This window comes from Taeniopygia guttata, chromosome 6 (genome assembly GCF_048771995.1).
Source record: "Taeniopygia guttata chromosome 6, bTaeGut7.mat, whole genome shotgun sequence".
Lineage (NCBI taxonomy): Eukaryota > Metazoa > Chordata > Aves > Passeriformes > Estrildidae > Taeniopygia > Taeniopygia guttata.
Genome location: NC_133031.1, coordinates 32,339,652 through 32,365,909, shown reverse-complemented (window position 1 = coordinate 32,365,909; position 26,258 = coordinate 32,339,652). Strand labels below are relative to the sequence as shown.

At 44.9% G+C, this 26,258-nt stretch overlaps 1 protein-coding gene and 1 long non-coding RNA gene across 14 annotated transcripts in view; one reads left to right on the top strand and one right to left on the bottom strand.

Annotated features, from left to right (window-relative positions):
* Positions 1–2,547: 2,547 nt before the first annotated feature.
* FGFR2 (fibroblast growth factor receptor 2) overlaps positions 2,548–26,258 on the top strand; it is an 81,160-nt gene continuing 57,449 nt past the window's right edge. For 2 of the 12 annotated variants that reach the window (XM_041716917.2, XM_072931308.1), the window contains exons 1-4: positions 4,026–4,633; positions 6,795–7,051; positions 21,882–22,148; positions 22,817–22,891. In XM_041716917.2, the coding sequence (XP_041572851.2) occupies positions 4,572–4,633; positions 6,795–7,051; positions 21,882–22,148; positions 22,817–22,891 (661 nt within the window). In that variant the 5' untranslated portion in view covers positions 4,026–4,571. Of the gene's footprint in view, positions 2,682–4,018; positions 4,634–6,794; positions 7,052–21,881; positions 22,149–22,816; positions 22,892–26,258 lie in introns of those variants that run through there. The other 10 variants (XM_072931315.1, XM_072931313.1, XM_012574715.5 and 7 more) reach the window with 8 other exon arrangements.
* On the bottom strand, positions 17,973–20,624 carry LOC140684469 (uncharacterized). 2 transcript variants are annotated; one of them, XR_012056776.1, is made up of 3 exons: positions 20,328–20,624; positions 19,232–19,305; positions 17,973–18,870 (listed from the first exon to the last, which is right to left on the bottom strand). It is a non-coding gene; the product is annotated as an uncharacterized lncRNA (long non-coding RNA). The 2 variants fall into 2 exon arrangements; XR_012056775.1 differs by lacking the exon at positions 20,328–20,624 and having other exon boundaries at positions 19,232–19,501.

The window sequence follows — 26,258 nt, the reverse complement described above, 5'->3', positions numbered from 1 at the left end:
CCCCCGCTTCCATATGCGAGGGCACACAGCGCTGTTCCTGCTTTTGAAACTTGCGGGGCAAAGGAGCATTGGTGTCCTCATTTTCCTTCCTCCCTATTGATGTATCATTGCCAGGATGAAAAAGGACGTCTCAAGAGCTTTTGAAAAAATGGGTGACTACTCAAGACATTTTATAAAGGAGGAAGAATGGGAGAGAAAATAGGACTCGGTAGGGGGTAGAAGGAGCCTGAATGTGTGCCTTGTCTGTCTATTCTTTCGCTTGAAACCTGGAGCTGTTGTTCCTATTTCAGTTCAAACTGTCACCTTTAGTTCATGATGGCTTTACTGCCCTTGCTCCTGAACCTCAACAGATTGGGGCTTATTTACCTATTCACACTCTGCTGTGGAACCTCATTAATAGGCTTATTAGCCACACCATTCACGTGCAGGAGGGCTCACAGAAAGGATCCCAGCCACTTTGAGAGGAGGAGGAAAAAACTGTAAAGAGATTATGCTCTCATTCAGCAGCCTAACTGCTATGAAAGGCTCCCTGGGCCCACTGAGATCTCTTGAAGCCTAAATATGATGACAGAATTGATCCCCCCCCCCCACCCCCCTTTAATTCCAAACATGCTTCTGCTTTTCTCAGATTGAGGAGCTGGGCTGTTGTGGGCCACTTTAGGAGAATGTGGCTCATTTAAGAGAAAAGGCTGCTATTGATAGACTGCTATCTTTTCATTCTCCAAAAGAATAAATTCTGACAAGTGCTTCCAGACCTTGGAAATAGGTGTTCTGACTTGTCATTTTTAGTGGAATGCTTCCTTTTCTTTCAGAGTATGCAAAGATATCAACGAATGGGGAAAGGTATTGCAGCTTCCTGTGCCGGACAATAATTTATGTGAGAATGTGTTAACAATGTTTTCAATGGGTGATGGACATGCCCGGTGCTGGGAAAATTGGATCTTGACTGTGGCATCTCAGCTTCTCAATTAGAACATTCAGATGTCTGTTGCTTTAGGAACAACAAAAAAAAAACCCACAAAAACAAAAAACTAAACCTGTGTTTCCAATCAATTACAAATTTGTCTGCCCTCCCTCATAAAGGCTGCAGTAGCAGTGGGAAAATTCACGCTGGGAGGTAAGTACAGAAAACATGAAGTTTTTGGTGTCTAGGTGTGTGGAAATAGTGTGGCCTCAGTCCTTGAAAATCCCCTTGATCAATACTTCACACAACATACAAAATGTACAGTAGAGCTTAAATAAAGTAACATTAAATTGATCAACACTGATTAAATTTGAGGCAACCACCACTTATTGATTTTGTTGTCAAGCTGACTCTACACAAGCAAGCATTACAGACTCCATATTCAAAACCTTTGAATGGTTGATGGTATCTAAAGCAAATGTTTTATTAAGCAAGGATCAGGCTAAGCTGTATCGAATTCTGAATACCAATATTATGCAGTTTTAAACCTGTGTGTCCAAACAAATGATGTTTGCATAACTTTTCGACAACTTTTCCCATTTGGGCACCACGCAGGTATTAAAAGTGCACTGTCAGACCAACTCATGGGGCAGCTGGAATCAGGCTTTGGACTGAGAGGCTCCTGAGGGTAATTTTTGGAGCGGGTTGTATCCAGCTACCCCCTCTAGATGGAACTGGCCAGAAACGCTTCAGGAGAGGTTTGGGGGACAACTGCCGGGCTGGTGCCATTTCTGTGCGAGGATGCAGACGCTGCCCAGGCTCACCCACCGCGGTGGCGCTTTCCGCGCTCCGCACCGTTCCTTTCCAGCCCGCTGGAAAACTTTCGGCGGAGCAGCCGTCCGGGAGCGATGGGGGTTCCTCCCCTCCGGCCCTCCGGCCGCTCCGGGATGCGCCGGGCAGGCAGGGCCGGAACGGGGCTGCCCCGCTCCCCTCCCGCCCCTCCCGGGCGCGCCGGGTCCGCACCGCGGGGGCACCCGCGACCCCCGGGCGGGGTGGGCGCTCCCGGCTCCGCACCCCCGAGGGCCGGGCGGGGGAAGGGGCTCGGCGGCGATTGGCAGAGCCCGGCAGCGCCGTCCAGGAAACGGCTCGGGTTGCAGCGGGGGGAGTGACCGGGGGAGGAGGAAGGAGCCGGAGGAGTGCGCCGAGAGGGGGGAAAAGGGGGGGGAGAGAAAACCCACCTCCCACCCGAGGGGGCTGTCGGCGTGACAAAGCTGCGGCGGCTCGGGGCGGGCGGCTGGATGGAGCGGAGCGGGACCCGCGGCGCGCTGCTCGGCGATGCCCGCGCGGGGGAGGAGGCAGCTGGCGCCGGGCACGGCGGGCTCGCCCCTCTGAGGCGGTAGCGGCCGCGGCCGAGCCAGGGCACGGCACGGCACGGCACGGGACGGGGCGCCGGGCCGGCTCCTGCCTCGCCTCGCCGCCCTCCTGCCTGCCCCGGGCGCGTCCCGCGGGGGATGCGCGGCTCGCTGCGGGCTCGCCGGCCGGGGCCGCCCGCGCTGTGAGCGCAGCCGCGGGAGTTTCGCCCCGTCCCGGGAGCCGCCGCTCCGCACCGCGCCCCAGCCCCGGAGCTCCGCGCCCCAGCCCCGGAGCTCCGCGCCCCAGCCCCGGAGCTCCGCGCCCCAGCCCCGGAGCTCCGCGCCCCAGCCCCGGAGCTCCGCGCCCCAGCCCCGGAGCTCCGCGCCCCAGCCCCGGAGCTCCGCGCCCGGCGCTCCCGCCGCAGGTAAAGGCAGCGGGCGGGCCGGGGAAGGGCGGCCCCGGGCAGGGCTGCGGGTCCCGCCGCGCTCTCGGCTCCCCGCGGGGCTCGGGGATCCCCCGGTGCGGGGCTGGGGGGGTGCCCGGGCCGGGATGCGCCGGTGCGGGGCTCCCCGCTGGAGCTGCGGGTCGCCGCTGCGGTGCGGGGGGAAGCCCGAGCAGCAGCGCTGTTCCCCTGCCTTTCCCGCATCCCCGTGGGTGTCTTTGGGGATGGTGACAGCAGGACGGGCAGCACGGGCTGAGGAAAGGAGGCTCGGCCCCGGAGGAGCAGCCCCGCCTCGGTACCGGCCGCGGGTCGGAGCCCGGTCCTGCCCCGCCGTGCTGCGGGACCGCGGCCGCGGGGCACAACCGCCCCGGCTGAGATAGGGGGGGAGAGAAATCGTCAATGAAATATATATTTAAATGCAAAACGGCCCCTTCAAACTGGGACCCATTATGCGTTTGGTGTGAAACGCTATCAACATTTAAAACTTTATTGTCTCCTTTGTACCAAATCCCTGTAAATCTTCCACTAGCCTTTTCTCATTTTCATCTGAAAAGCCTGTTTGGGCTGAATAGACAGCAATCAGCAGCCTCTGGACTTCTCCCGCTCTCTGGAATGTCAATTAAAATGCAGATTTTTCTTCCCCCCCCCCCCCCCCCCCTCCCCGATCTCTTGGTGGCAAAAGACTTGAGAAAAACAGGATAGTCCTGGAAAGCAAATGAAAGAAGTTCAAACAATGAAAAAGTACTGAAGCTGCCAGCCGGTTCCCATTAGTCCTTCAGAATTAATGTTTAATAGCTGTGATGCTCAGATTTGCTTGGCGGTTGAACTCTGCTGAAGAGTCTTGTTAGATATATATGTGTATGTATATTTTTATAGATGGATGGATATTTATGCATTTTCTGTCCATACACACACAGTTCCTCTGTCAGTGGAACTGTGTATATAAAGCTGTTAGCTTTAAAGCTTCATCTACCTGGATTTTTCTGACGAAGCTACTAGGCTTTTAGAGCCCTTGAGGTTTCTTTGTGGAGGGAAGATCCATATTTCACTCAGATTTTGCTATTCCCCGCCTAATTGAGAAAGATGCTGAAAAGTTATACAGTGACCAATGTATTGATTTGGTTAACATACTCTACAAATCGTGCTGTCCCTGGGGAGTGATAAACATCTTATAAGCAACAATGCAAGTAGATTAAAAAGAACACTGAGCATTGAATTTAATTAATGCCACTGCTGAACAAGTACTACTTGTTTGTGTGTGCGAGTGTGTTTAAACTGAAGTGCAGCTTGGAGGAATTTGGTTGGGCTCCCAAACCAGTCTGCTTTCCCATGCTTGTCAGTTTGGCAAAGAAAATTTGGGCAGGTATGTGACGAGGTGAAAATTGACTTGATGAGCGAGTGGCAAGGAGAGCCATCAATCATTGGGGGCTGACAACTCCTCCCCAAAGTGTAGGCTGAGAAGAGAGACAGAGTTCCCTTTCAAGGGGAAAAATAAACACTACGTGTGGCTTTCACTGAGTCTGAGACTCCAGGAGGGATTATGGTATTGTAGTCAGGAAGCCAGAATTGTGGAGGCCAAAAAGCATGCTGGGGCTGTGTTCCAAACATTGAGATAGAGGTACATAATTATCCAGCACAGGAGGTCTTTCCAGGGACTCGTCCCCCAGCAACTGTGGCAATTAAACTATGAAAAGAATTTGCTTTCGTTTCATCTTCGCTGGACTCCACTTCTTTTGGGAGAGGGCAATCCTTGAAGCCTGTCTGCTGTCCTGGTGGTGGAGTGCTTTGGCTCCATGGATGGGTGCAGAGCTCTGATTTTTGCGTCGTTGCACCTTCGCAAGTCAGGATTTTGGGTTTGCTGCTGCCCTGTGGATGAAGAATCTCTTCTTTCTGCCGGCAGATGTTGAGGTGTGGGAGGCAACAAAAACCTTCAGGTGAGGAGATGAGTGGCCAAGTAGCTTTGTGCCGCTCTTCAGGATTTAGGATGAGGATAGGAACCACAAATGTGCTTTCAGTGGCGTTTAGTGTAGTCTGAAAATCTGAAACTGCAGGAATGTCAGTGGAATTAATGCTCTTGGAGTTTGAAATACATGCTGGCGTTCTGGTATGTTTTCTTTCTGCAAAACCGTGATAGGATTTTGCATTTATCAACATAGGCTTTAATCGGAGTTTACAGGATGATTTATGGAAATGAAATCAGCATTACACCCAGGCTGTTAATGAGGGATTTCTACCCACTTTACAGCTGGATAAACTGAGCTGCAGGGCTGTGGCTGCCAGACAGCGAGGTGGGCAGTGACCTGGGTGGTGGCAAAGTGGTCCCAAAAACAGAGCTCTCTTCAGCTCTACACCTGCTCTCTGCTTATTTAGAGAAGGGCCAGGCAAGCTCTTTGCAAATGTTTGTGCAGTGGTCTGGTGGTGTTTTTGCTGGAAATTTAATGGTAGTTGCTAGCTTGTGGTCCGGGATGCTGGAGCCAGGCTGAAATCTTTACAGGAGGGACAGGGCTTTGAGGTGATACCAACCGAGTTGGAAAAAGCTTGCCCTGAAGCAGCAGGGATTCACCTTGTATTGTTTTCCTCAAGTGATTTATTTATGTCATCCAAAACCTGTTTCTACTGACTCCAGAAGTTACTGTGTATAGTATAGTGCCCAAGATAAAAGATGCCCCAGCAGCATTTGTGAACTTTGTAGCAGCTAGCGAAAGGCTAATAAAAATCAGAATCAACTTTTTAAATGGTTGGCTTTTATAAAAGGAGAATCTTTTCCTTGTTTCAGCATGCTGAGGTACCACACCAAATCTTAATGACAAGGAGTTTGGAGAAGGTTTACTTTGTCTCCACACTCCCTTACTTTTTTTTTTTTTTTTTTTTTTTTTTTTTTAATTTTCAAGTGTTGAGGGCAGGAGGGAAAAAGAGGTTTTGTGTTATTTTTTCCCCTTCCAGACAAGTGCTCTCCAAATTTCAGTTGAGTTTCATCACATCTAAGATGAATCATTGACCAGATTAGAACAATTGCTGCAGTTACTTGTTTTATCCATTTACTGAGGTTTTACTTTTATTTCTGAAGCGGAAAATCAGGTCTAATTTTCTGCTTGAGCTGTTAAATCACCCTGTGAGGAGGATGCTCTTCTGACCCTCACCTGGCATCTGAGTGTGGAGGCAACAGGGTCCCCTGAAGGGAGTGCCAGTTCCTTCGGTGCCACTTCTGTCAGACTGTGGCTGGATTATCACTTAACTTCATCCATTTAAATTTGTTTTGTTGTGAATAAGATAGACTCTTTTTTCCCCCCACCTCTGAAAAATACATCTCAATAAGCATCATTGAGAGACTGAGCAAAGAAAGTTTTGTGCACATAGGTTGGCATGTATGGATGGAAAGTGGTGATTGTGAAACAGCACTCTCTACCATATTTTATACAGATTTTAGTTACCTGTAATGCACTGTAGCAAAGCAATATCACTGCAAAGACTTGAGCCTTTCACCTGACAAGGACTCAGGGGCTTCCAAAGGACATTAAACTGAGTTAGAAGAAGGTACATCCATGGGGGAGCTGGAAGTCCTGAGTTGAAATAGTCTTACACATTTTTCCAAGTCTAAGCAGTATATTTTTTCAACTGTTTTTCTTCTGGAAAATTACTGAATTCCTGCAAATTCGTCTGGCTGCAGAACTGCCTAGGTGAAGGAATGAAAAACAAGGCAAACTTACATAAACCTTCAAACAATAACAAGAATATAATTTGTATAATTGTGGTAATTTTGTAGCATTACAGGTTATATGCCTGCACATGTGTGTGCCTCTCATTTTTTAAAAACCTGTATGTTTTTCTGTCAGTAAAATAGCTCTCAATATGTGCTGAGAAGTGATTTTGTGAAAACAAGGAGGACTTGGTTACGCCTCAGGTGATGATGGAAACTGCTAACAGAAGATGAAAAGTCACTCACTTTTCACATATTCTTGAAGCTGGAAAACTGCTTTCCCCATCCTCCTGCTCCCCTCCCTCTCACCTCAGCTCTGTTCGAGGCTTTATGAAGGTTTTTGGTTTGTGTTTGGAGATGTTTTTGCTGACAGTGTTCCATCTCTCTCCTCCCCGCAGCAGCAGCCGTCGTTCCAAGGGAGGAGGCATTACCCTGGCTGAAGGCACAGCTTTCTTTCCATGCTTCTCTAGAGGTGTTCAGATGGGATTAAAGTCCACATGGAGATATGGAAATGGACCAGGAATTTACTCTAAAAAGATGGTCCGCTGGGATTCGGGTTGCCTTATCTGCCTGGTGGTGGTCACCATGGCTGGACTTTCCCTGGCTCGACCTTCATTTAATTTAGTTGTTGAAGACACCACGGTGGAACCCGAAGGTAAATCACTCTCGAATACGTAATTCCTTAAAAGAAGTTAATTTTAAATGCTTGGACATGTGAAATAGAAGTCAAGATCTTTCCGTGTGCTCTGGTAACTCTAAGGCAAGTCGCAGAGCAGCCCTGGCGAGTTACGGTTTCTGACTTTCCCTGCTCTCGCCTGGGCTGTGTTTGTACAAGCGTGCGTTTGTTTATTCTTGTGCAAGCCAGTGGTGTCAGTGATTTCACTTGGGACTGTCATCACGTTGTATAATCAAAGTGTACAGATGAAAGTTTTCAGGAATGGGTCTTTAAGGAAACCACTCTGTGGCACTTGCGTGTTGCTGTCTCAAGGAACAAAGCGGATGAGTGGCTGCTGCTCTTTGGGATTCTCTTAACCTGAGCAGTCCAGAGAAAAATGAATCTCAGTGGTTTTCATTTGTGAATGTTTAGTTTTGCCAGGCACGCTGCAGAAATGCTCTTGCAGCTGTGTTGGTGTTTGTACTCAGGACAAACTTCCCTGTTGCTGTTAATATCCAGGCACGGTCGGTGGTGCAGTGCCTGGATCACAAGTTCTGAAGATGTGAATGTTGAGATCTCAATAGAAGGGCTGGACTTTATTGCTGTGAGAGCAAAGGCCAATCTAGACCTTCACGTTGAAAGAGGTGCTTTGATAAAATCTCCTTTTTTGAGCTTGCACTTGTTGGTATGTTCTTCTAGGTTTATCTGTTCCTCAAGCTTTGCAAAATGGTTTTCTTCTCTGGAGAGGCTGCTTTTTCATTGTTGTGAGCTGATTGTGTTGAAGAATGATTTTACTGTGTTGTGCTGGATCATTCCTGCTCTCTGAGCATCTGGGGGAGGAAGTGAGGCTTCTTTCATAAGGTTGTATCTGCCTTTTGGAGGAGTGATCACAGTTCTAATAACTCAGCTGTCAAGCTGATCTAATAGTCCACAGAGCATTTCTGACCTGGCAAGCGTGCTGCAGAGAGTTTGGCCTTTACACAATCTACTACTCATGTCCATGGATGCAGCTTCGTTTTTATTTAATAAATATTCATGCAAAACTTTTCTGTTTCTATCCACTGCCTCTAAAAATAGATGTCACCAGCTAACGCATTTTTAGAATCCACTCCAAGTACATTTTTATTGATGGCAGGGAATGAACTATTTAGAGGTGATGAGCCCTCTTCCCTAGCAAACATTCCTGAAAAAAATTCTCAAAGAATAGCAATATTGTCATCTGTCAGGCACAGAGATTGTTGATAGCAAAAATGCTTGGGTTTTTTTTTTTTTTTCTTCTTTTGAAGGTAACCCGAGATTCCAAAAAAAAAAAAAACCCTCTTGTTGCCACTTACTGTATGATTTGTTAATTGAACATCTGGTACCTTTTTGGCTTTTCAGGAGAACAACAAAATCATGAATAATTCTAGCTTTGTAGTGAGGTCCTACTTTTAGGGTTAAGTCAGAAATAATGTGGCTGAAGATTGGTGAAGTGCTTTATGGGAAGAAGAGTAATATTTTTTGAATGGTGACTGATAATTTTGCAACTTTTCAGGGAAAGAATAGCTTTCATTATTTTGGAAAGCGCAGTTTGAGAATATATGTGTCGCACACACTGATATGTAGGGGGTGGAATCTGGGTTTTATCAAAGAGTAAATTGTTAAAAAAGATTTAAAACTTCTTTACTGGGAAGGAATGTTACTGATGTGAAACAATTTTTGATGTGAGAACCCAAATCATTACCAGAAACGAGGAAAAAAAAATCAAAACGCTTCTAAGTTATATAAGGCATAATAAGAGCTTTTATGCTGCAGAATACAGGGAATTGTGTGGGATTTATATCTGAGATTTGGGAAATAAAACCTCCTTTATGTATTTCATTAGACCCTTTGATAAGAAAAAACAAACCAAAACACAACCAAGTTTTTTACACAATCACCTTCTCTGGGTTCTATCACTGCCACCCACAAGCTCTCCAAGCCCAAACCAAAAAAAACCCTTCAAAAGCCCTCTTCAAAGACAGAGCAGACTTCTTTTTTAATTTAGTAAATGCCAAAACGTTTTGGACACAGCTAATTTGGGGGGTCAGGTGCTCCAATGATGTAAATTTTCAGTGGGGCTGCTGACTGCAGTCATTAGAGCTATGACATTTCATGCCAGCTGAGAAGGTCGGCAGGGCCATGACCTTTGGTGACATTTGCTGATCTGCTCCTGAGTCTTCCTTCATGGACATGCCCTGAATTGTCTGTATTTATTTATTTATTTTTAATACAAGGTGCTTGGATTGTTATTGTTTATTGTCTTGGTGACTCAGACTATTGGAAAAACTTCACACAGCATTAACGGGAATTGAGATTTGTTCCTTTGGGTGTAACAGAGAAAATACCTTCTCTCAGCTGTGCATAACTTTAGGGGCATTTGCAATCATTTTCTTCAGATTATCTGGCTGTATATAAAAAATACTAAAGTATGTGCTTTAGTTCAAGCAGTATTTATCTAGCAGGGTAATCAGCTGATGGATATGTGCAAGATGTCATGCATTAAGGGGGTGCTGTGCCTTTTGGCTCTTCTCAGTCAGTCTTGAGTAAATAAATATCCCTCCGTGACCATTGGGCATTACTCTGGCCCGCTTGAAAGTGTTTACAGTGCAAATAGCATCTTGATCCATTGTGAGTGGTAATGTTGGTGCTGATATTGTGGCATCCCGAGTGTGGTGGATCTCAGCTGTGGTGCTTTATTCCCAAGCAGTGATGGCAAAACCCAGGGCTGTTGAGCTGTGTGAGCAGAAACAGGACCTGTAGGACTTCTGCAGGGACTGTCAGCTCTCAAATTATCTCTCACATCAAGTGTTTACATACATGTTTTTTGTCCTAGGGAGCAGAGGGACTTTTTCTGCTTTTAAATGTTTAGAAACAAGCTTCCCCCAGCGTGTACAAAGACACCATTCTCTCAGCCTGTGTGTGCCCAGGCCTTTGATGATAGCCAGCGTTTCACAAGGGCTCTGACCGCACACATGGGTTGAAGGGTTACTTTGTGAACTGAATAATTAGTTTGGACATATATTTGATAAATAGTGAGCTCTCCCTTGACCTCCCCTTGCTCAGGCTGTGTGTTATCATCCTGCTGGGGAGCTAATTTGGTCTCTTACCCCCATGCAATGCCTTGACACCATCCTTGGAGAGCACCCACTCGGAGCCCCCGCCCGGTGTGGTGACAACGCGTTTCAGTTCTTTTAATTTAGGTCAAATTTCAAAGGATTAATTTAAGCTTTCCACAAGGGATAGCCTATTTCTGTGTCCTGTGGAAAACAGAGTAGTTCAGAATGGTCCTACATATGGGAGATTCCCAGGAGCAGCAGGGAAGGGGAGAGACCCCCTTTAGCGAGTGATGTGTGTTTATGGTAGAAGTGAATAATGAATTTTTCTATGGGATTTAATCAGTCATAGCCACTTGCTGACATTAAACAACATCCAAAAATAAGTATGTTCAGCAGAGTACCTTCCTTTCTGCAAAAATGTTGAGTCTTTTGAGCAACGTACCTTCATTTTTGTCAAAAAGTTGGCAGTGCTTAAAGATTAATGTCACTTGAGGTCACATTGGTCAGCAGTGTCCACTTGGAGATCCTTCTTTAGCTGCTGTGATCTGCCTGGGCCTGGATGTGGGATTTGTGAGGTGCTCCAGTGTGTGGAGCAGGGATGCTGTGGTGGTGGGATGTCCCCTGTCCCAGTCCCCAGTCTGGGGTGTCTCCTGGGTCCTCTCCAGCCAGTGCCACCCTGGGCTGGAGGACCCTGCACATCCATCATTTTCCTGGGACAGAGGTGGTGTAGAAGCACCAGAATGCTGCTTCTAGTTTCGTAGGAAAAAAAAATAAAGCAAATGGTTCACCCAAACTTCTGACTGTTTTATTTTGGCTTTTTCTTTTTTAAACAAGAACAGCAGCTTTGATATCTACGAGTTAAAGTTAAATCAGAGTCGGCTTCATATTTTTAATTTATTTTCCTTTTAATTTTATTTCATGGAAGGGCAATTATTAAAGCCCATTATGGAGGAATGTGACATCCCCACAGCTTCGGGTGAGGGCTGGCTGCCCTTTCAGGGATCTGGTTCAGTAAGTTATTTGGCCCAGTACAGGATTTGCTAGCTGAGATTCTGGGGAATTGTACAAGCAGCCAGATTAAATCAGTCTTAATGTGTCCATTCTGTGTTTAAAATCTGCAGCCTTTTAGCAGGGGTATGGTCTTGAGCTTCAAACTAATTGGACATGGGTAGGGTTGTTATTTACAGTCAGTGTTGATGAGACACTGGGAGTTGGTAGTCTCTCTGTGTGGCTACTATTTTGCAAAGTAGCAGAAATAATTGCATGTTTTAGGCTTATCTGCCATACAGTTGAAGCTTTTTGAAGGAGTATAATAGTTATTAACTTTTGGGAATTTGATTCCTTTAGTGAGGGTTTGTATTTTTGGTTTTTTTTTTTTTTTTTGAGCCAGATTATCAAAGATGCTGAGTTGTGAGTTTTTAAAATATTTTTATTCTTTTTTTTAAAAACAACTTGTGTAGATAAAACTCCAAACCAGCAGCCGACTCCAATGAATGCATAGTTTCCTAATATTAAAATAGTTCTTCCTTGGCAGGGAAATAGCAACAAATTTTGGGCCATAGCAACTTTTTTAGAGGCAAGTTTGAAACCTCTGAAAGCAGAATTTACAATGAAAATGCTGACATCTCCAGTTATGCAAGGTTGTGTATGCATGATAAAATGGACTATTGTGATGTTTTAATAATACCCATAGCGTAGCTCTTAATGAGCTTATTTCTATATCCAGCTTCCCAGCTTCACTAGAAATGATCTTTAAATGGCTTTAAACAAAAACAGAGATTATTGTTTTCTTAAAATGAGTATTATGTTTAGGATCGGATGGGAGTGCTAGAAAAATACTGAACTGTGTCATTTTCTGTCATTTATAGAGAAAAATTTCTTATTAGAAGTGTCAGATTGTCAAGTGTTACGCATTTTGAGACTCCTCAGTATTAAAGCTTTAGAGTGAAAGAGACTTTCTTCGAAGCAGTGCTCCTGAGCAGTTTAAATCTTGTGTTTCTAAAAGAACCATCACCCACTTCGGCAAGTTATGTCTTGTCTAGCACACCTGGTTTGACTAGAGGAGAAAATTTATTTCAGTGCAGTTAAAGAAGTGCAAAATTCAGGCTGAAAAGGGGCCATGGATCCCAGCTGGACAAGTGGGAACATCTTCTGCAGAGGACACTGATTTGTGGTAGTGGTGGCGGTGGGAAACGGGGCAGTATTTGGTTTGGCACGGAGCCTTCCAGCGTAAAATCATCCTCTGAGCAATGTGGGGACTGATTTGGAACTCAGACCTTTGAGTTGAGGTTCAGCACGTTGCCGGGCGTGTTTGCAGTGGGGTTTTTTTCGGGGAGATTTGGCACAGCGTGCTCCCCAAATCACAGACGCCGTCTTGCAGTACCAGGGACTCAACCGACTTTTAAACTGATTGAAAGAGAAGTTGGAGCAACTGAGCAACTTTGGAGCGACTTTGTAAGAGTCAGATCTTAAATAAGGACCAGATTTGCAGGAGTTCAGCAGCCAACAGCTCCTGTTATAATTACGAAACGTGCGCTGGGAGTGCCAGAGCTGTTCTGGAAGTTTGGCCCTTCGGGTTTCAGTCGGAGCTGGGAGCGTCAGCAGAGCTGCCTTGGCTTTTGCTCCTTGGGGACTGTGCTTCCCAACCAGGACATTGCAAAACAAGAGATTCTCTAAGAGGAGTGGATTTTTTTTAATGTGGATTTTTTTATTTTTACTTTCAAGACCACCTTATAATTCATAAACTGATTATGTATGTCTCCAGATTGTCCTTTCCCATCTCTTAATTATCACTGGTAGTTTCTTTTTTTTTTTTTTTTTTTTTCCCAAAGAGCCCTTTTTTAATGGGTTTGTTTTTCCTGGACTTCTGAATATCAGATACTGGGATGCATCTTGTGGCCTTCATTTTCTGCTGGTTCGGGTTTTTGTGCCTCTTGTCACCACACAAATGCAATTATCCATATCAAAGAAAGGGATAGAAAGCTGAATTCTACAGCGCTGCTTTGTTCACTTGCTGTGCTATTATTATTTTAATTGTATTTTTAAAGTGACTGTAAGTGAAAGCATTTGGTGAACCCCAGTGAAGCTGAGGAGTTGAGACCTGACCTACTTTCATTCTCCTCCTCACACGTTGCAGGTTGTGTGTAATTATTGCTTTTCCTCCCCCACAAAAGAACTGGCTCATCAGTTTGGGACATTGACCGTGTCAAGCAAAGCCACAAGAACTGGGAAGAGGGGAAAATTCCTTTGTACCAAGCAAATGGCTTGCATTTGTGAGGGTTTACTGGAAAGGGAAATGTGTTGGAGGACGGAAGGGAGAAAAATGAGCATGAGAGACTGGTTGAGCATGAGAGGCTGGTTGAGGATGAGAAAATCATAGTTTGGTTGTATTTGAAATTTTTTTTTCTCTTAGCTGTTTTATTTTGAATTGAGTTTTGTTACGTGGAAGGAAAGGGTAGGAAAAGACTTTTGTGGCCCTTCAGGCTTTCTCCCAGGGGAGTTGTGGCTGTTTCTGAGTGGGGTTGGAGTGAGATGCTGTGGCTGGGGGTGCCTTGGTGGGCTGCACCCACCAGGACAAGGCTGTAGGATTGAGTGGTAGAAAAACTCATGGTACGCTTCCTTTAGGATGGGCTGTGTGGAGAGGTGAGCTGCTGGCAGGACCTGCTGCTGGGCAGGAGCAGAACCTGCTCTGGGAGACTGGCTTTGCAAGTTTGGAAAGTGCTCAGTGGCTCAGTGTTGCAATATTTAATTTGTTTCAAGGAAAGCAATATGACTTCTAATCCTGAATGCCACCTGACAGTTCTTGAAAGTAATTTTAAACACCCAGTTCAAATTTTAAGTACTTCTTGAGCATGGTTCTGTTAAACATTGTTTGTTCATGAAAATTAGTGGTGTTGAGATATTACAATATTGAAGTATCCAGATTTCCCTGATATTGTTTACTCAGCAGGGTAGCACAGGTATTTCAGCTGTGCAGGATTAACATGGAGACTCTTAATAAATCTGCAGTGAACCACAGCTCAGTAATGGCTCTTCTGACAATTCAGAAGCATTTGAACCTCTTCCATGAGTATGGCAAAGTGCCCAGGAGCCACTGGTCCTGTCAGGAGTGACGGAGGTGTCTGCAGGTTCAGGTGGAGCATTGTGTGAGTGCTTGTGTGCCACCTGGAAAGGCAGGTAGCCAGCCTGGCTTTTCACTTCAGGGCTTGTGCTGCTCTTTCTTTGTCCCCACTGGAGACTGTCCTCTGTCTGGGGCTGGAATTAAACAAGTTATGATGCCTCCTGCCTAAATACTGCTCTCGGTTGAAAGGGAGCCTGGTATGCCTTGAGGCTTTGAAGTGCTTGGAGAATATCCCGTGGTTTATACCCTGTGTGTTGTGGATGAGGCTCTCAAAAGTGCTGAGAGGATGTTTTGGGGATATTGTTTCCAGTGCCTATTTTCAAATCCCCCTTTAGGAAGTGGGGGGAGATGAATTTCAGGGGAGCAGGCAAGATGAGACTTCCAGACGAGCTGCTAAAATTAAGAGGATTTGTATAGTCAAGTAAAAATGGGACCGTGTACAAAAGAAACAACTGCAGACTTGCTTGTAGGGAATCTGAATAGATGTTCTCTGCATCCAGAACTAACACTGCAACATTGAATTGTGCAATTTTTATCCTCCCAGTTGTAATTTATTTCTTTTGCACATTGAGCAGTTATAGTCTTGAGCATGGATTTTGGCAAACCTGGAAGAAAAAGGTTCTGTTTTTATGTTTGGATCTATGCTACATTCTGTTGAGGTTTTATGTTGCTCTTGAAATGCAAATAAAGAACTTGAAAAAGAGCTACAGATTGGAATAGACGGAAGAAAATACTAAACCCAAGAAAAACCTTTTGTAACCAAATATACGTGCTCATACACTTTCCCAAGGCTGTATATCTTATTATGGAGCCCTTCCCAAGCAGACTTTAAGGCTGGGTTGAACAACAGGAGCTGGTTTAATTGCTCTGCCACTTGGTTACGTGCAGAGTTCAGTCAGGGAGATTTGAAGTTCTGCTCTTGCTGAAAGAAGAAACAATAAGAAAATGTTCCTAGTTTGAAATTCTGCTTTTTTAGAAAGAGAAGATTAATTTTTTTTTTCAGCTTTTCATTTGAGGTCTGGCAAAATGTGATTCATTTCCCCTTTGTATTGTATAATAGATTACATGAGAAGACTCTTCTGTAATGAGTTTGAAGAGTAGTTAATTATTTTTGAGATTGTGTTACAAGTGTGTTAGGTTTGTTGTACTCCTCAGTTCACTTAGCAGAGAGGTTCCCACTCTGTTCATTTAGGCAGATGGTGGAGTTTATAACTTGGACAGAAACGGTCAAGATTTGGTGCCTGGAACCAAGCATTCCCATCCTGAAGATGGCCTTTAGTTTCTCATCAAACGGATGAAATTACAGATGGCAGCACCGTAATTTTAGGGGGTTTGGTGTGGCTCCTCAAGGTTGGGGATGCTCTTTCCCTCCATGGTTGCCAACTCTTCGTGCAGAAGCCATCCTGGTGCTTTCCTGTTTCTTGCCCTATCTGGAGATCAGCCCTGTGGTGCTGCTGCATAAAGAACTCTCCATCCTGCAAGGAGCAGACCGTGCGGGATGGGGACGAGCAGGAAGAAGTGGCAGGGCAGTTCCCAGCAGCAGGAGGTGGCCTCGCTGGTCTCTGCTGTTTACTTTGAGCTTGGCATGCTCTGAGTCCTCCCTGGCCTGGCTTCCAGCAGCACAGACACCAGCCAAGCCCACGAGCATGTGATACTCGGCGTTTTTGACGCAGGCTGCGTGGTTGTGCAGCCGTAACTCAACACTCACGTCTATAAAGACAGGTAGGAGCAAGCAGGCTACAAGTTGTAGGAATTTTTAATCTCTGCACGAAGCCTAGACAAGTATAATTTCTTTCTCTTTGGGAATGAATCTTTCCTTAACCACAGGGTGAGTGAGACACATCCACCCAATGCTTGGCAGCCATCAAAACCCTGATGAAACTTTTCATGTCCCTCACTCCTGGTAGCAGGGGACCATCCTCGTGAGGTTTGGTCCCACTGCTCTCCTCTGCTGGTGTGATGAGGTCTGGGTGGCTGTAGCCAGGGCCAAATGCTGCTTGGGGACTGCTACCTGCTGCCAAGGAGTATGACCCAAGACAGATGGGATATAATCACATGGGGATAATTTCTGGTTTTAGCAGAGGATTTTTTCTTGTCCATGGAGTCTGACAAGTGGCAAAATGCTTTGTTGCTCACCAGAATATTTTATTTTTCTAAGCCTTCAAAGCTGAGGAAAACAAGATATAGTGCAGTGTAATATTTTCCCTTACCCATGATGACATTGGCAAGTTATTGCAATTGGAGGAGATTCACTTTTTAAGGCTTTTTTAGATGGTTTTAGTATATGCAGCACTCAGTAGGAGTTGACATGGTGCAGAGGTCCAAGCTCCAGCAGGTCACTGTGGCTGGAAGCTCCAAACTTGCTGGAGCACCAGCCACGTATGATGTGGCAACTTTATTTTGCAAATGTTCATTTCCAGGACAAGAGGATTATTCTGGTTCCTTATGTAATATTTTTTTTTTTTTTTTTTTTTTTTTTTTTTGCGTCTAGTTTCATCTCTTTACCCATCAGATGATTGTGTCCTTATTCTATAAGGATAACAATACTAATGAACTTGCCAGGAAAAAGTTATTTTTGAGAATCTGGCACTTTGTTTTGTGAAAGTTTATCAAATAGAGCAGCTGAGGGGTTTCTGGTAAAGGAACGATTAAAGACTGAGAATCTGCCACATATTTATGTTTGTAACCATCATGGACAGCTCTTTCAAGTTTTGTGTTTGAAGCTTTTCTACGAGGCCCAGATCTTTTTAATCAGATTTGAGCAACTAATGTTTTTATACATTAGCTGGGGGGAAATGATTCGTGCTCTTTGGAGTAATTTTCAGGGACAAGGGATTTGAAAAATAATAAACTCTTAGTGTTTTAAAATTATGGGAGGAACTGTAGCAATTTGGAAAGTGTTTTATCAGAACAGAGACTTCCTGATGGTGCCTGGCGGAGGCAGAGCTGGGCAGAGCTGGCAGCTGGCTGGCAGGAGCAGTACCAATGGGACAGCAGGAACCCAGTGGCTTTGGAGCAGCTGATGGATGAATTGCAAACACTGTTTTGTGCCCCTTTGTCTAAGGAGCCTTTGTTTTGCTCTTGGCTAACGGGAGATGGTCACCATGGCCAGGAATGACTCTCTGCATTCTTAAACTGGTGGCTGTGTCTTTTGCAGGCTGATTTTATCATCCATTGTCAGAAGAGGGCATGGAGATCCTCTAAATTAAGGGAGAGTCCCATCATCTTGTCCCTGGGAGCAGGAGGGAAGGCTGCACACCTGACTGGTGATATCTGGGCTGCCTCCTGCAGAGAGCCTAAAGCCTTGGGCTTGACTTGCAAAGTCATGAGACCTATTTGACATCCCCATTCCATGCTGTTCATCCAGCGTGGCCTTGCTGGACTTCCCCCAATGGCAGGAGAACCATGAGGAGGGGTAGGAGAAGCAGCAGTGGTGGTGGTGGTTGGCAGCCTGGCGTTCGTTCCCTGTGGGGATATTCAGTTTTGCAATGAACCTCTTGGATTCCTGACAGGTCAGGTCTGTTGACCCTTCTGGGCACACTGTGGTGAGTGTTTAGTTATTTACTAAAGCCTTTTGAAGTGAAAGTGGCTTGATGGGGTCTGAGGCTTTTGTGTTCTGGAGAGTTGTGTGAGAATCTTTGCTGGGGTTAGCTATTAGCTGATGGTTTCATTATTTGGCTCTGTAACTAAGTAACTAAATGACTTGAGACTTAAGATAAGCAGCTCTTTGTTAACATTTTATTAAATGGAGACTAATAATAATTATAATAATAATAATTGAAAACTTAAGGAAGTATAAACCTCTCAGTGAATGAATTTGGAACAGAAACATGATTTAGAATACAATTGCGTATCTTAATAATCTGAAATAGAGCAGTCAGAGTGTCCCCAGTCCTCTATTGTGGTCATGGCTTTTATACAAACAGTCTTTACTCCACTTGATGGCTGGATGGCATAAACCATGCTGTGAGGCTGTATGAGCAGGCAGAGAAAAAGTTCACAGCTGTTTATTTAACAGCAGCTTGGTTTTCCATGGCAGTATTGTTCAACAGCTCCACCTATAAAGTTTAAATACATTGTGTGCACCTCTGTTACAAATAAGGATGTAGCTGAGAGCGGAAAATAGCAGAAGCAGTGGTCCCTGTCCTGCAGTGTTTAAGAACTCCCAGAGTCATTCTGCATGTGCCTTTGTTGCTTGTTTGGTGTTCTAAAGGGGGACAGACAGGTGTAATTCACCTCAGTTAGTGCATCTCTGCAGGAGGAACCAAGGCCACAGTTACAGGATTTGCAGGATTTGCTTAAAAAGGAATTTTGTGCCTCCTTAGAATCGAGGAATGGTTTGGATTGGAGGAGACCTTTAAAGGCCATCTTGTCCAACCTCCCTGCTCAGAGCCCTGTCCAGCCTGGCCTCAAATGTTTCCAGGGATGGAGCATCCACCACCTCCCTGGGCAGCTTGTGCCAGTGCCACCCTCGTTGTAGAAACTTCTTTGTATCTAACCTGACAAACCCAGCAAAGGGCTGGCTCACAGGCCTCTGGTGATGGCTGAGATCCAGATCCAAGGCAGAGCTTCCAGGAGGGCTGGAGGAGCTGGATGTTATCAAGCAGGTCACCAAGCCTTGCCTGGAGAGCAGGGACAGAATCCTGCTGTCAGCCACTGGTTTGATGGTAGAGCATGGACATGAGCTCAAACTTCGTCCCTAAATTTCAGAGCAGTGTAAAAATCCTTGTGTGGCATCCCAGGGAGAGTTAACTCTGCAGCATGGGTTGTTTATGTGCTGCTGGGAATTTCTGAACAGTTTGAACTGGTTGATTTTTGCAGTGAAGCTGTTGGGTGGATTCATGCCTCAGAATCCCACCTGTTCTCTGTTTGCTTTTGGGCACCATTTCAAACCCACACTGGAAAAAAGTTTATAGGCAAACATTATAAAAAGTGACAGTCTTAAGTGCTGCTACATTCTAGTTTGGCAACACAAAGGCTTACCTGAAATAACTCACAATTTCCAAACATGACTTCATTATATCATGACAACACTTTGCTGCATCTTCCCTGATACTCTAGAGAGAAAGAAATGGAGGAGGATAATATATACCAAATGCTAATACCTGTTTGAAACTTGTTTTTCTTTAGTGTACTACTGATTTTCTTTGTAAAAGGAGTTTTTTAATTGTAATTTTGAAATAAATTAATGTTCTCAAGCTTGGATTTGGATTTGTATTGAAAGACTCTGCAAATTTGGAGTTAATAGATTAAAAAGAGATTAAATCAGGGATATGATGTTAAAAAATAATTTTAATTTTAATTTCCTTTTAATTGTGTGTGGGCTCATCCTGTGAGTTTCCTGTTACTGTTCAGCAGAAGGCTCTAATGCACTGAAAGGAGGTTTGAGGTATCATCACCCAAGGTGGCTTTTAAAGAAGTTTAAACAAAGACATTTTTAGTGTCTAGTACATTGCTGTCACAGTGTAAACTCTGTAAAAGGAATTTTTTTGCAGGTAGAGCCTTACAAAGAAGTCTCATTTAACTTCAAAGTAAATTAGGTGACTGGCTTCAGATACCTTTTTTATTTGACAGTGAAATCTAATTTAAAAAAATTCTCAAGCAGACTCAAACACACTCATTACTGTGATGAAATATATGTAGAAAGGAGCCCATGCTCCTTCTGAAAGTTTGATTTCTATGAGCATAATGTCAAACACCTCAGTGAAACACCTGCATTGCAGACCTGTGTGTTCATGACTGTATCAGCAAGATTGAATTAGCTTATAAGAGGTATAAATCTCTATTGGAGCCTGTCCTAGACTCTTGAGATGGAACTCTGCACACTAGGGAGTTGAGAGACCTTGTTGTAAAATCTAAATCCTAACAACTTTACAGTCTCTATAACTGGTTGTGTTTTGGGATGGGTTTCATGTACCACCTTGGTCTGATGTGTGTGTCAGACCTGTTCTTTGAGAAAACATGTTTGCCCTAATGAAAAGGCAGGAGAAGCTTTGATAGGGCATGTTTATGTGATGACAGGATTGCAGGATGAGTGGGAGAGAAACTGAGTCTCAAGTCCATCAGTAGAACCTGATACCTAAATGCATGAGTCCCCCACTGTGCTGGACCCTTCTGGTGCTCGTAGAATCATATTTCGAGGTGGAATGGACCCATGGAGACCATCAAGCCCAACTCTCTGCTCCTTACAGGGTTGCACAAAACTCAGCTACTGACACAACTTCAGCATTTCCAGACTCCCATCTCCAGACCTGCTCAGGCGTGGTGCTTGTTTCAGACCCCCCTATTGAAAGTGTGATACAAGAAATGACAACCCAAGGAGGAGGAACGCTGGTTTCAGGGTTTTGGCATTCTCAGAAGGAAGTATGGACTTCACCTTTTATATTCCTCAGAGTGCCAAGCAGACAGAGGTGTTTTATTTATTGCTGGGCTCACAGGTGGTGCCTGTGCAGGGCAGGACATGTCCGGGCTGCGCGGGGAGCAGCTGTCTCCATGCTCTGACCCTCTCCATGAGCAAACAGAAGACGCCTCTGTGCTTCTTTCCTTTATTTACCATTCCTGCCACCTTGGTGAGGCCCTTGGGAGAGGGATAGTGTGGAGGTAGGGAGCAACCAGTTCCAGAAGCAGTGCCTGTGTGTGGGACAGCCTGAGCTCATCGTAGGTGTGCTGAGCCTTCCCCCTGCACTGTGGAGACAGTCTGGAGTGCCCGGGGCTGCAGTTCCTTTCCCCCTGCTGAGAGCTGGCCCTGCAAGGGGGAACGAAACTCTAGTAACTATAGGCAGATGTAGTTTTCCAAGGGTGTTTTTTTGGAAAAAGACTGTGGTTTGACATTCTTGTTACCAAAGGGAGCTGACGAATGAGCCATTTAGTTCTGAACTTCTGTGCGTACTTCGACTTTGAAAGCTTTGCTTATGCTCCTGGGTTTCTGCTGTATTCACTTGGGAGAGGCTGTGAAATAAGTAACGAAGCAAAAAAGAATTTAGAGGGAAAAGTTACTGCCATGGAGAGAAGTGCTTGTTGCATAGGAGGCAAATGTAGAGGCTTTGTGATGGGCAGAGGGAGAAAAATAAAAGGAATCATATATACTGTGTGTAGGAACTCATGTTTATTAGTTTAGTGAATGAAGGGGGTTTGGGGTGTCCTTTTCTTTAAAAACAGCAGCTCCCAGATTTTAACAATTAAAAAGCGACTTATTACAAAATCAGGTGGGGAAAGATAATTATTCATTTGAATTGTAGACCTAAATGCTAAGATAGAAAATGGAATTTGCCTTTTGAACCCCTCCTTCTCCTACAAATCCTTTGAAGTCTCCAGGTTCTGCAACCCTCATTGTCCCCTGCTCTCTGTGACCCATGAGAGGAGTAATGTGTTGGTGTGGCACTGGGGACAAGGGACATGCCAAGACACTGGTCAAAAGTGCCTGAGCTTTACTTGTGGTGAGCTTCTTGAAAATAACCTGCATGTGGTTCAGTTTAACAACACAGAACATGGCTTATCTGGACAAAACTTTTTTTTTTATTTAACGTAACTTGATTTCTGTGGATAAAAAGGGCCTTCACTGACCTGTGTTGGAAATTCTCTCCTTTCCCTTCTCTTTCTTCTATTTTTTCCTCCTTTCCTTCCACCTTCGCAGAGCCGCCAACCAAATACCAAATCTCTCAGCCAGATGTTTACTCAGCACTTCCAGGAGAGACGCTTGAGTTGCGCTGTCAATTGAGAGACGCCGTCATGATCAGTTGGACTAAGGATGGGCTCCCTTTGGGGCCTGACAATAGGACAGTGATTATTGGGGAGTACTTACAAATTAAGGATGCCACAGCCAGAGATTCGGGCCTCTATGCTTGCACTGCTGTTAGGACCCTAGACAGTGATACTCTGTACTTCATTGTAAATGTTACAGGTGAGTGAGTCAAACACAGGTTTTTGCATGCAGAAGCTGTAAGATGTGATGTTAAGACAAATAATGACCTAACATGAAACAGTCCACTAGGGTACAGTGAGTTAAGATGAGATCTGTAGCCGTTTTGGGGGTTTTTCTCCTTCTCCTGACCCTGAAATTGGCTCAGTTTGTATCTACTCCTTTTTGCTCCATGGGCTCTACAAAGATTAGCAGCTGCTGTAGAGCTCTCTGTTTTATGCCACTCCAACAGGATTAAATTAGACAGAGCTGCTGTGATGATGATAAATCCAGTAGAATGAATACAGGTTTTTGTCCCCTCCATCAGAAAAGGAGAATGTGCGTTCTACATCCTTTAGTTTAGTGACAAATTGTTCTGGAGATGCTCAGTTCTGTTCAACTGCATTTCTTAAACAGAAGTTAAAATATTAAGTGGAAAGACTTGGGAAACTCTGTAGCACTTCAGGACTATTAGCTAGTTTTGTTACAATTTTACATGAAAATAGCACATTTTGTGGCCGGATTTTCTTTTTCTCTAGCTTCTGCACCACTAACATAAACACTTGTTCTTCCTAATATACAGTCTAAGATGAAGCTTATCAATTTGTTTTTCTGTAAAAAAAAAAAAAAAAATAGGCTGGTTTAAAGACTTGGTTGTTTTTAATGTGCAGATGCTCTTTCCTCTGGGGATGATGAAGATGACAATGATGGGTCCGAGGACTTTGTGAATGACAGCAACCAGATGAGTAAGTAACAGCGAACTGCCAGAAGTCACTAGCAAGATCCACGTGGAAAATTATGTCTCATCTCTTGCACTCCTGTCTTCAGAGCTTCTTGATTGTTAACTGCATGTACTGTCAAGTAGTGGTATCTTTGTCCTCCTCTGTTTTCTATTTCACATAGCTCGTAACTTGGAAAATAAATAAAAATAAACTACTATTCTTCTGAATGTGCTTTTCTGGTCTGTACTTTCTTTTTTCCCCTTCTTCCTGGCATTTCTGCAGTTTCCTTTCTTTCTTTATTGAAGTTTGGTCTTTGTCTGGTTTACACTCTCACAGATGAACTAACTTTTCCTGAACCTGAGCAGAAATGCAACAGAAGAAACAAAGATCCAGCTCGTTTTGTTAAAAGGTGGTATGAAAACTTAAAAAAAAACTTAAGTTGTAATGAGGAAAATCGTTCAATCCCTAATTCCAGCAGAAATCTCACCAGGGATAATGAATTTGGAGGCAATGAGGTCTTTTTGTCTGCAAAGGACCTTAAGGTTTGTTGCAAGAAGGTGATTCAGTGCTAAACCCACATTTTATGTTACTTATGCATTAGAAAAATGGGCTAAAAGAGTCTTAGACCTATCTGAATGCGTTAAACTCCGTCCCCTTTAGAGAATTCCTAAAGCTATTAATAAACTCTAAATAGAGCACTCTCTAAGAGGGAAAAAAGCTGTGTAAAATTCATACTGGCTCCTTGTGCCACTGTGCAGTGTTGCAAAACCCCCTCGGTGACTGGTGGTTTGCTGTCGCTGGTGCCTGGTAAAGTCAATAACACAGAGAGGACAGAAATGCTTTTGGGGAGAGGTCAGTGAGCAGCAGCCACAGTGGGCAGGGAGTGCATTTGGTGCTCAGCCTGGCCAGGAGCTGGCAGCTGCCCTGCAGCTTGGAGCACTCGTTCAGGTGAGACAGCGCCGAGCTGATCTCTGTGCCTTTTGTGTGCGGCTGCCCCCAGTCTGGAGCTGTGAAACATTAGATGCTATTTAAAGTGATATAAGTTCCTAGCTGCCTGTTTGGCCTCTGCCATCTGTTAGTGTGATTAACCCTGGGCTGATGCACAGGTGCCTCTGGAAGGGGCTGAGATCAGGCAGCTGGAGGCTGCCCTGACACAGGAATGCAGTGGCGAAGAGAATGGGAGAGCTTGGAAAAGGGACACTGCTTTTAAAGGATGTTGTCTAGGCAAAACTCACCAATCCAGGCAATGTAAGCTCTGCCCTGAAATGGACCTGTGGTTAGAAATTCCTTTTAGGAAACTTTTCTGATGTTTGCTGTTCCTTAAAGCTTTACTGGTATTGGTCAGAAAAGGGTTTGTGATATTTTCGGTGGCAATTGTGCTTCTGATCTGCAGTGGTGGCTTTGGTGATCTGTTGTGAGCATAAATGGCTTTTGGAAGAAGTGAAGAACCTGCTCTCAAGGCAGCTGTGCTCTGTAATGGCCTCAGAAGGATTCCTGCCCTTCCAGTGACAGGGAGCAGTGCCCAGCGGTTGCGCTAATGACGTTCTTGTAAAACGAGCTATCATTTTAAGCTACTGTTAATCAATCTTGATTGGGGAGCTGGTGAAAGGCCCTTGACAGTGTCCATCTGCTGGGACAGGGCTGTGTGCTGCAGCAGGGGCCAGCACACTCTCCCTGCTCTGAGTGAAAGATGCCTCTCGGGCATGAACTTTTAAACATCGCGGATGGCGGGGAAAGCGAAGCCGTGGAGATGGAAGGGAGGAAACTGCAAAAGACAGATCTGGGCCTGAGCAGAGCGTTCCACAAGCAACTCCTTGTTGGATTGCTCCTTAGATGGTGCCCACTGCCTGCTGAGGGAGCAACAAAAGCCAGACTTTGACTGAAGGGTCGCGGCACCGTGTCCCACCAAGTGTTCAGCGAAAAGTTGCATCCCTTGGATTAACACAAGGCCGCTGAAAGAGGGTTGTGATTTGGCAAATAATATGTGAAAATCAGGGATGGGACTTGGTATGGTGTGCCTAGTGCCTTGTAAGTCTTCTTTTCCTCTTCCAAGTTTTCTATCGCATCCAAGAGGCCACATCTAATTGAAGGCACTGTGTTGCAAGGCAGATGGAGGAGGGAACGAGGAGCTGTCTTCCCTGTGTGTGCTGTGGGGCAGGCAGTGGTACACAATGGCCAAATGCCCTTTACCCTTCCCTGCCTGTGGGATGTTGAGCCTGGCAAAGTCCATGACTCACAATAGTCCCTGGCTGCTGTTCTACAGAAGTCTTTTAAGTGTTTCCTCAATCATGGTTTGAGCTTTGCAGATCTCAAATGATTTAACTGATAATTTACATACAAATTATAGCGGTGATCATTAAGGATAAGCAATGGAAATTGGCCTGGTTATGGCTTTACTGATGGAAACAAAAGGCCATAGTCTTCAAAGGTTGTTGCTTTTTGATGAAACAATTCTGATAAAGTCCAGCTGTCTTGGCATGTTAATTATGATGAGATGAAGCAGGAAATGGCTGTAGTGCCTTCAACAGGAAGCTGAACCTTGGCATTCTCATTCCTGCATACTTAAAACTAAAACAAACCTTTTAGAGCTGTTTTATTCACACTGCTAAGTATTCTTTTAAGCTGTTCTATTTTCTTTGCCTCCTTTGCAAATACATATTTCAGAGGCCAAGGTTTCTGCATGCAGGTGGAGAGGCTGTTGAGGAAATCTAGTGCAATTTTCAAGGCTGCCCAGAAAATACAACTGCTCTTGAAGTCAGTGGAGTCTGTAGGTGACTCTGTAGATGTAAGGAGCAGCTCTTCCTTGAGAGAGGAGGGCACTGGTGTGTACCCATGTGCATTTGACCACTGGCCCTGTGTGTATTTTTCAGTAAGAGGCACGCAGAGCAGATTTCACTCTGTGTTTGCTGTCCCTTCAGCTTGACAGATACTTTAACTGTCTGAAAAAACACTGTGGTAGATTTGTTCCAGACTGCATCCTGAATAGCTTTTTATTACTTCCAGCTTTTGTTGAAGGGATTAGTGCTCGTGGAGAAGGTGCAGGGTTGGTTCCACTGCAAAACAGTCCCCTTTCTCCACAAAAAGGCTTTGTTGGCAACTCGAGTTTTCCCCTTTGTTACCCTAAAGATGGGCCTTAGCTTGGTTCTTGGAGAGTCATCTCCAAAGACTTGCTTTTACAAACTTTTGTGCTGATCGTCATTCTGGCAGCAGTGGAAAAGACATTGCTGGCACTTACTGCCTTGTCCTTGTTGTGATTTTGGGAGGTAGCCCTAATTTGAGGGATTTCTACAATCCTGACCTGACGCTGGCAAGGCAGCGGCTGTCGTGGTGGTTGCAATCAAGTCCACCAACTAATTTATTCTGTAGACCTCTGGGTAGCCCTGAAGATGCT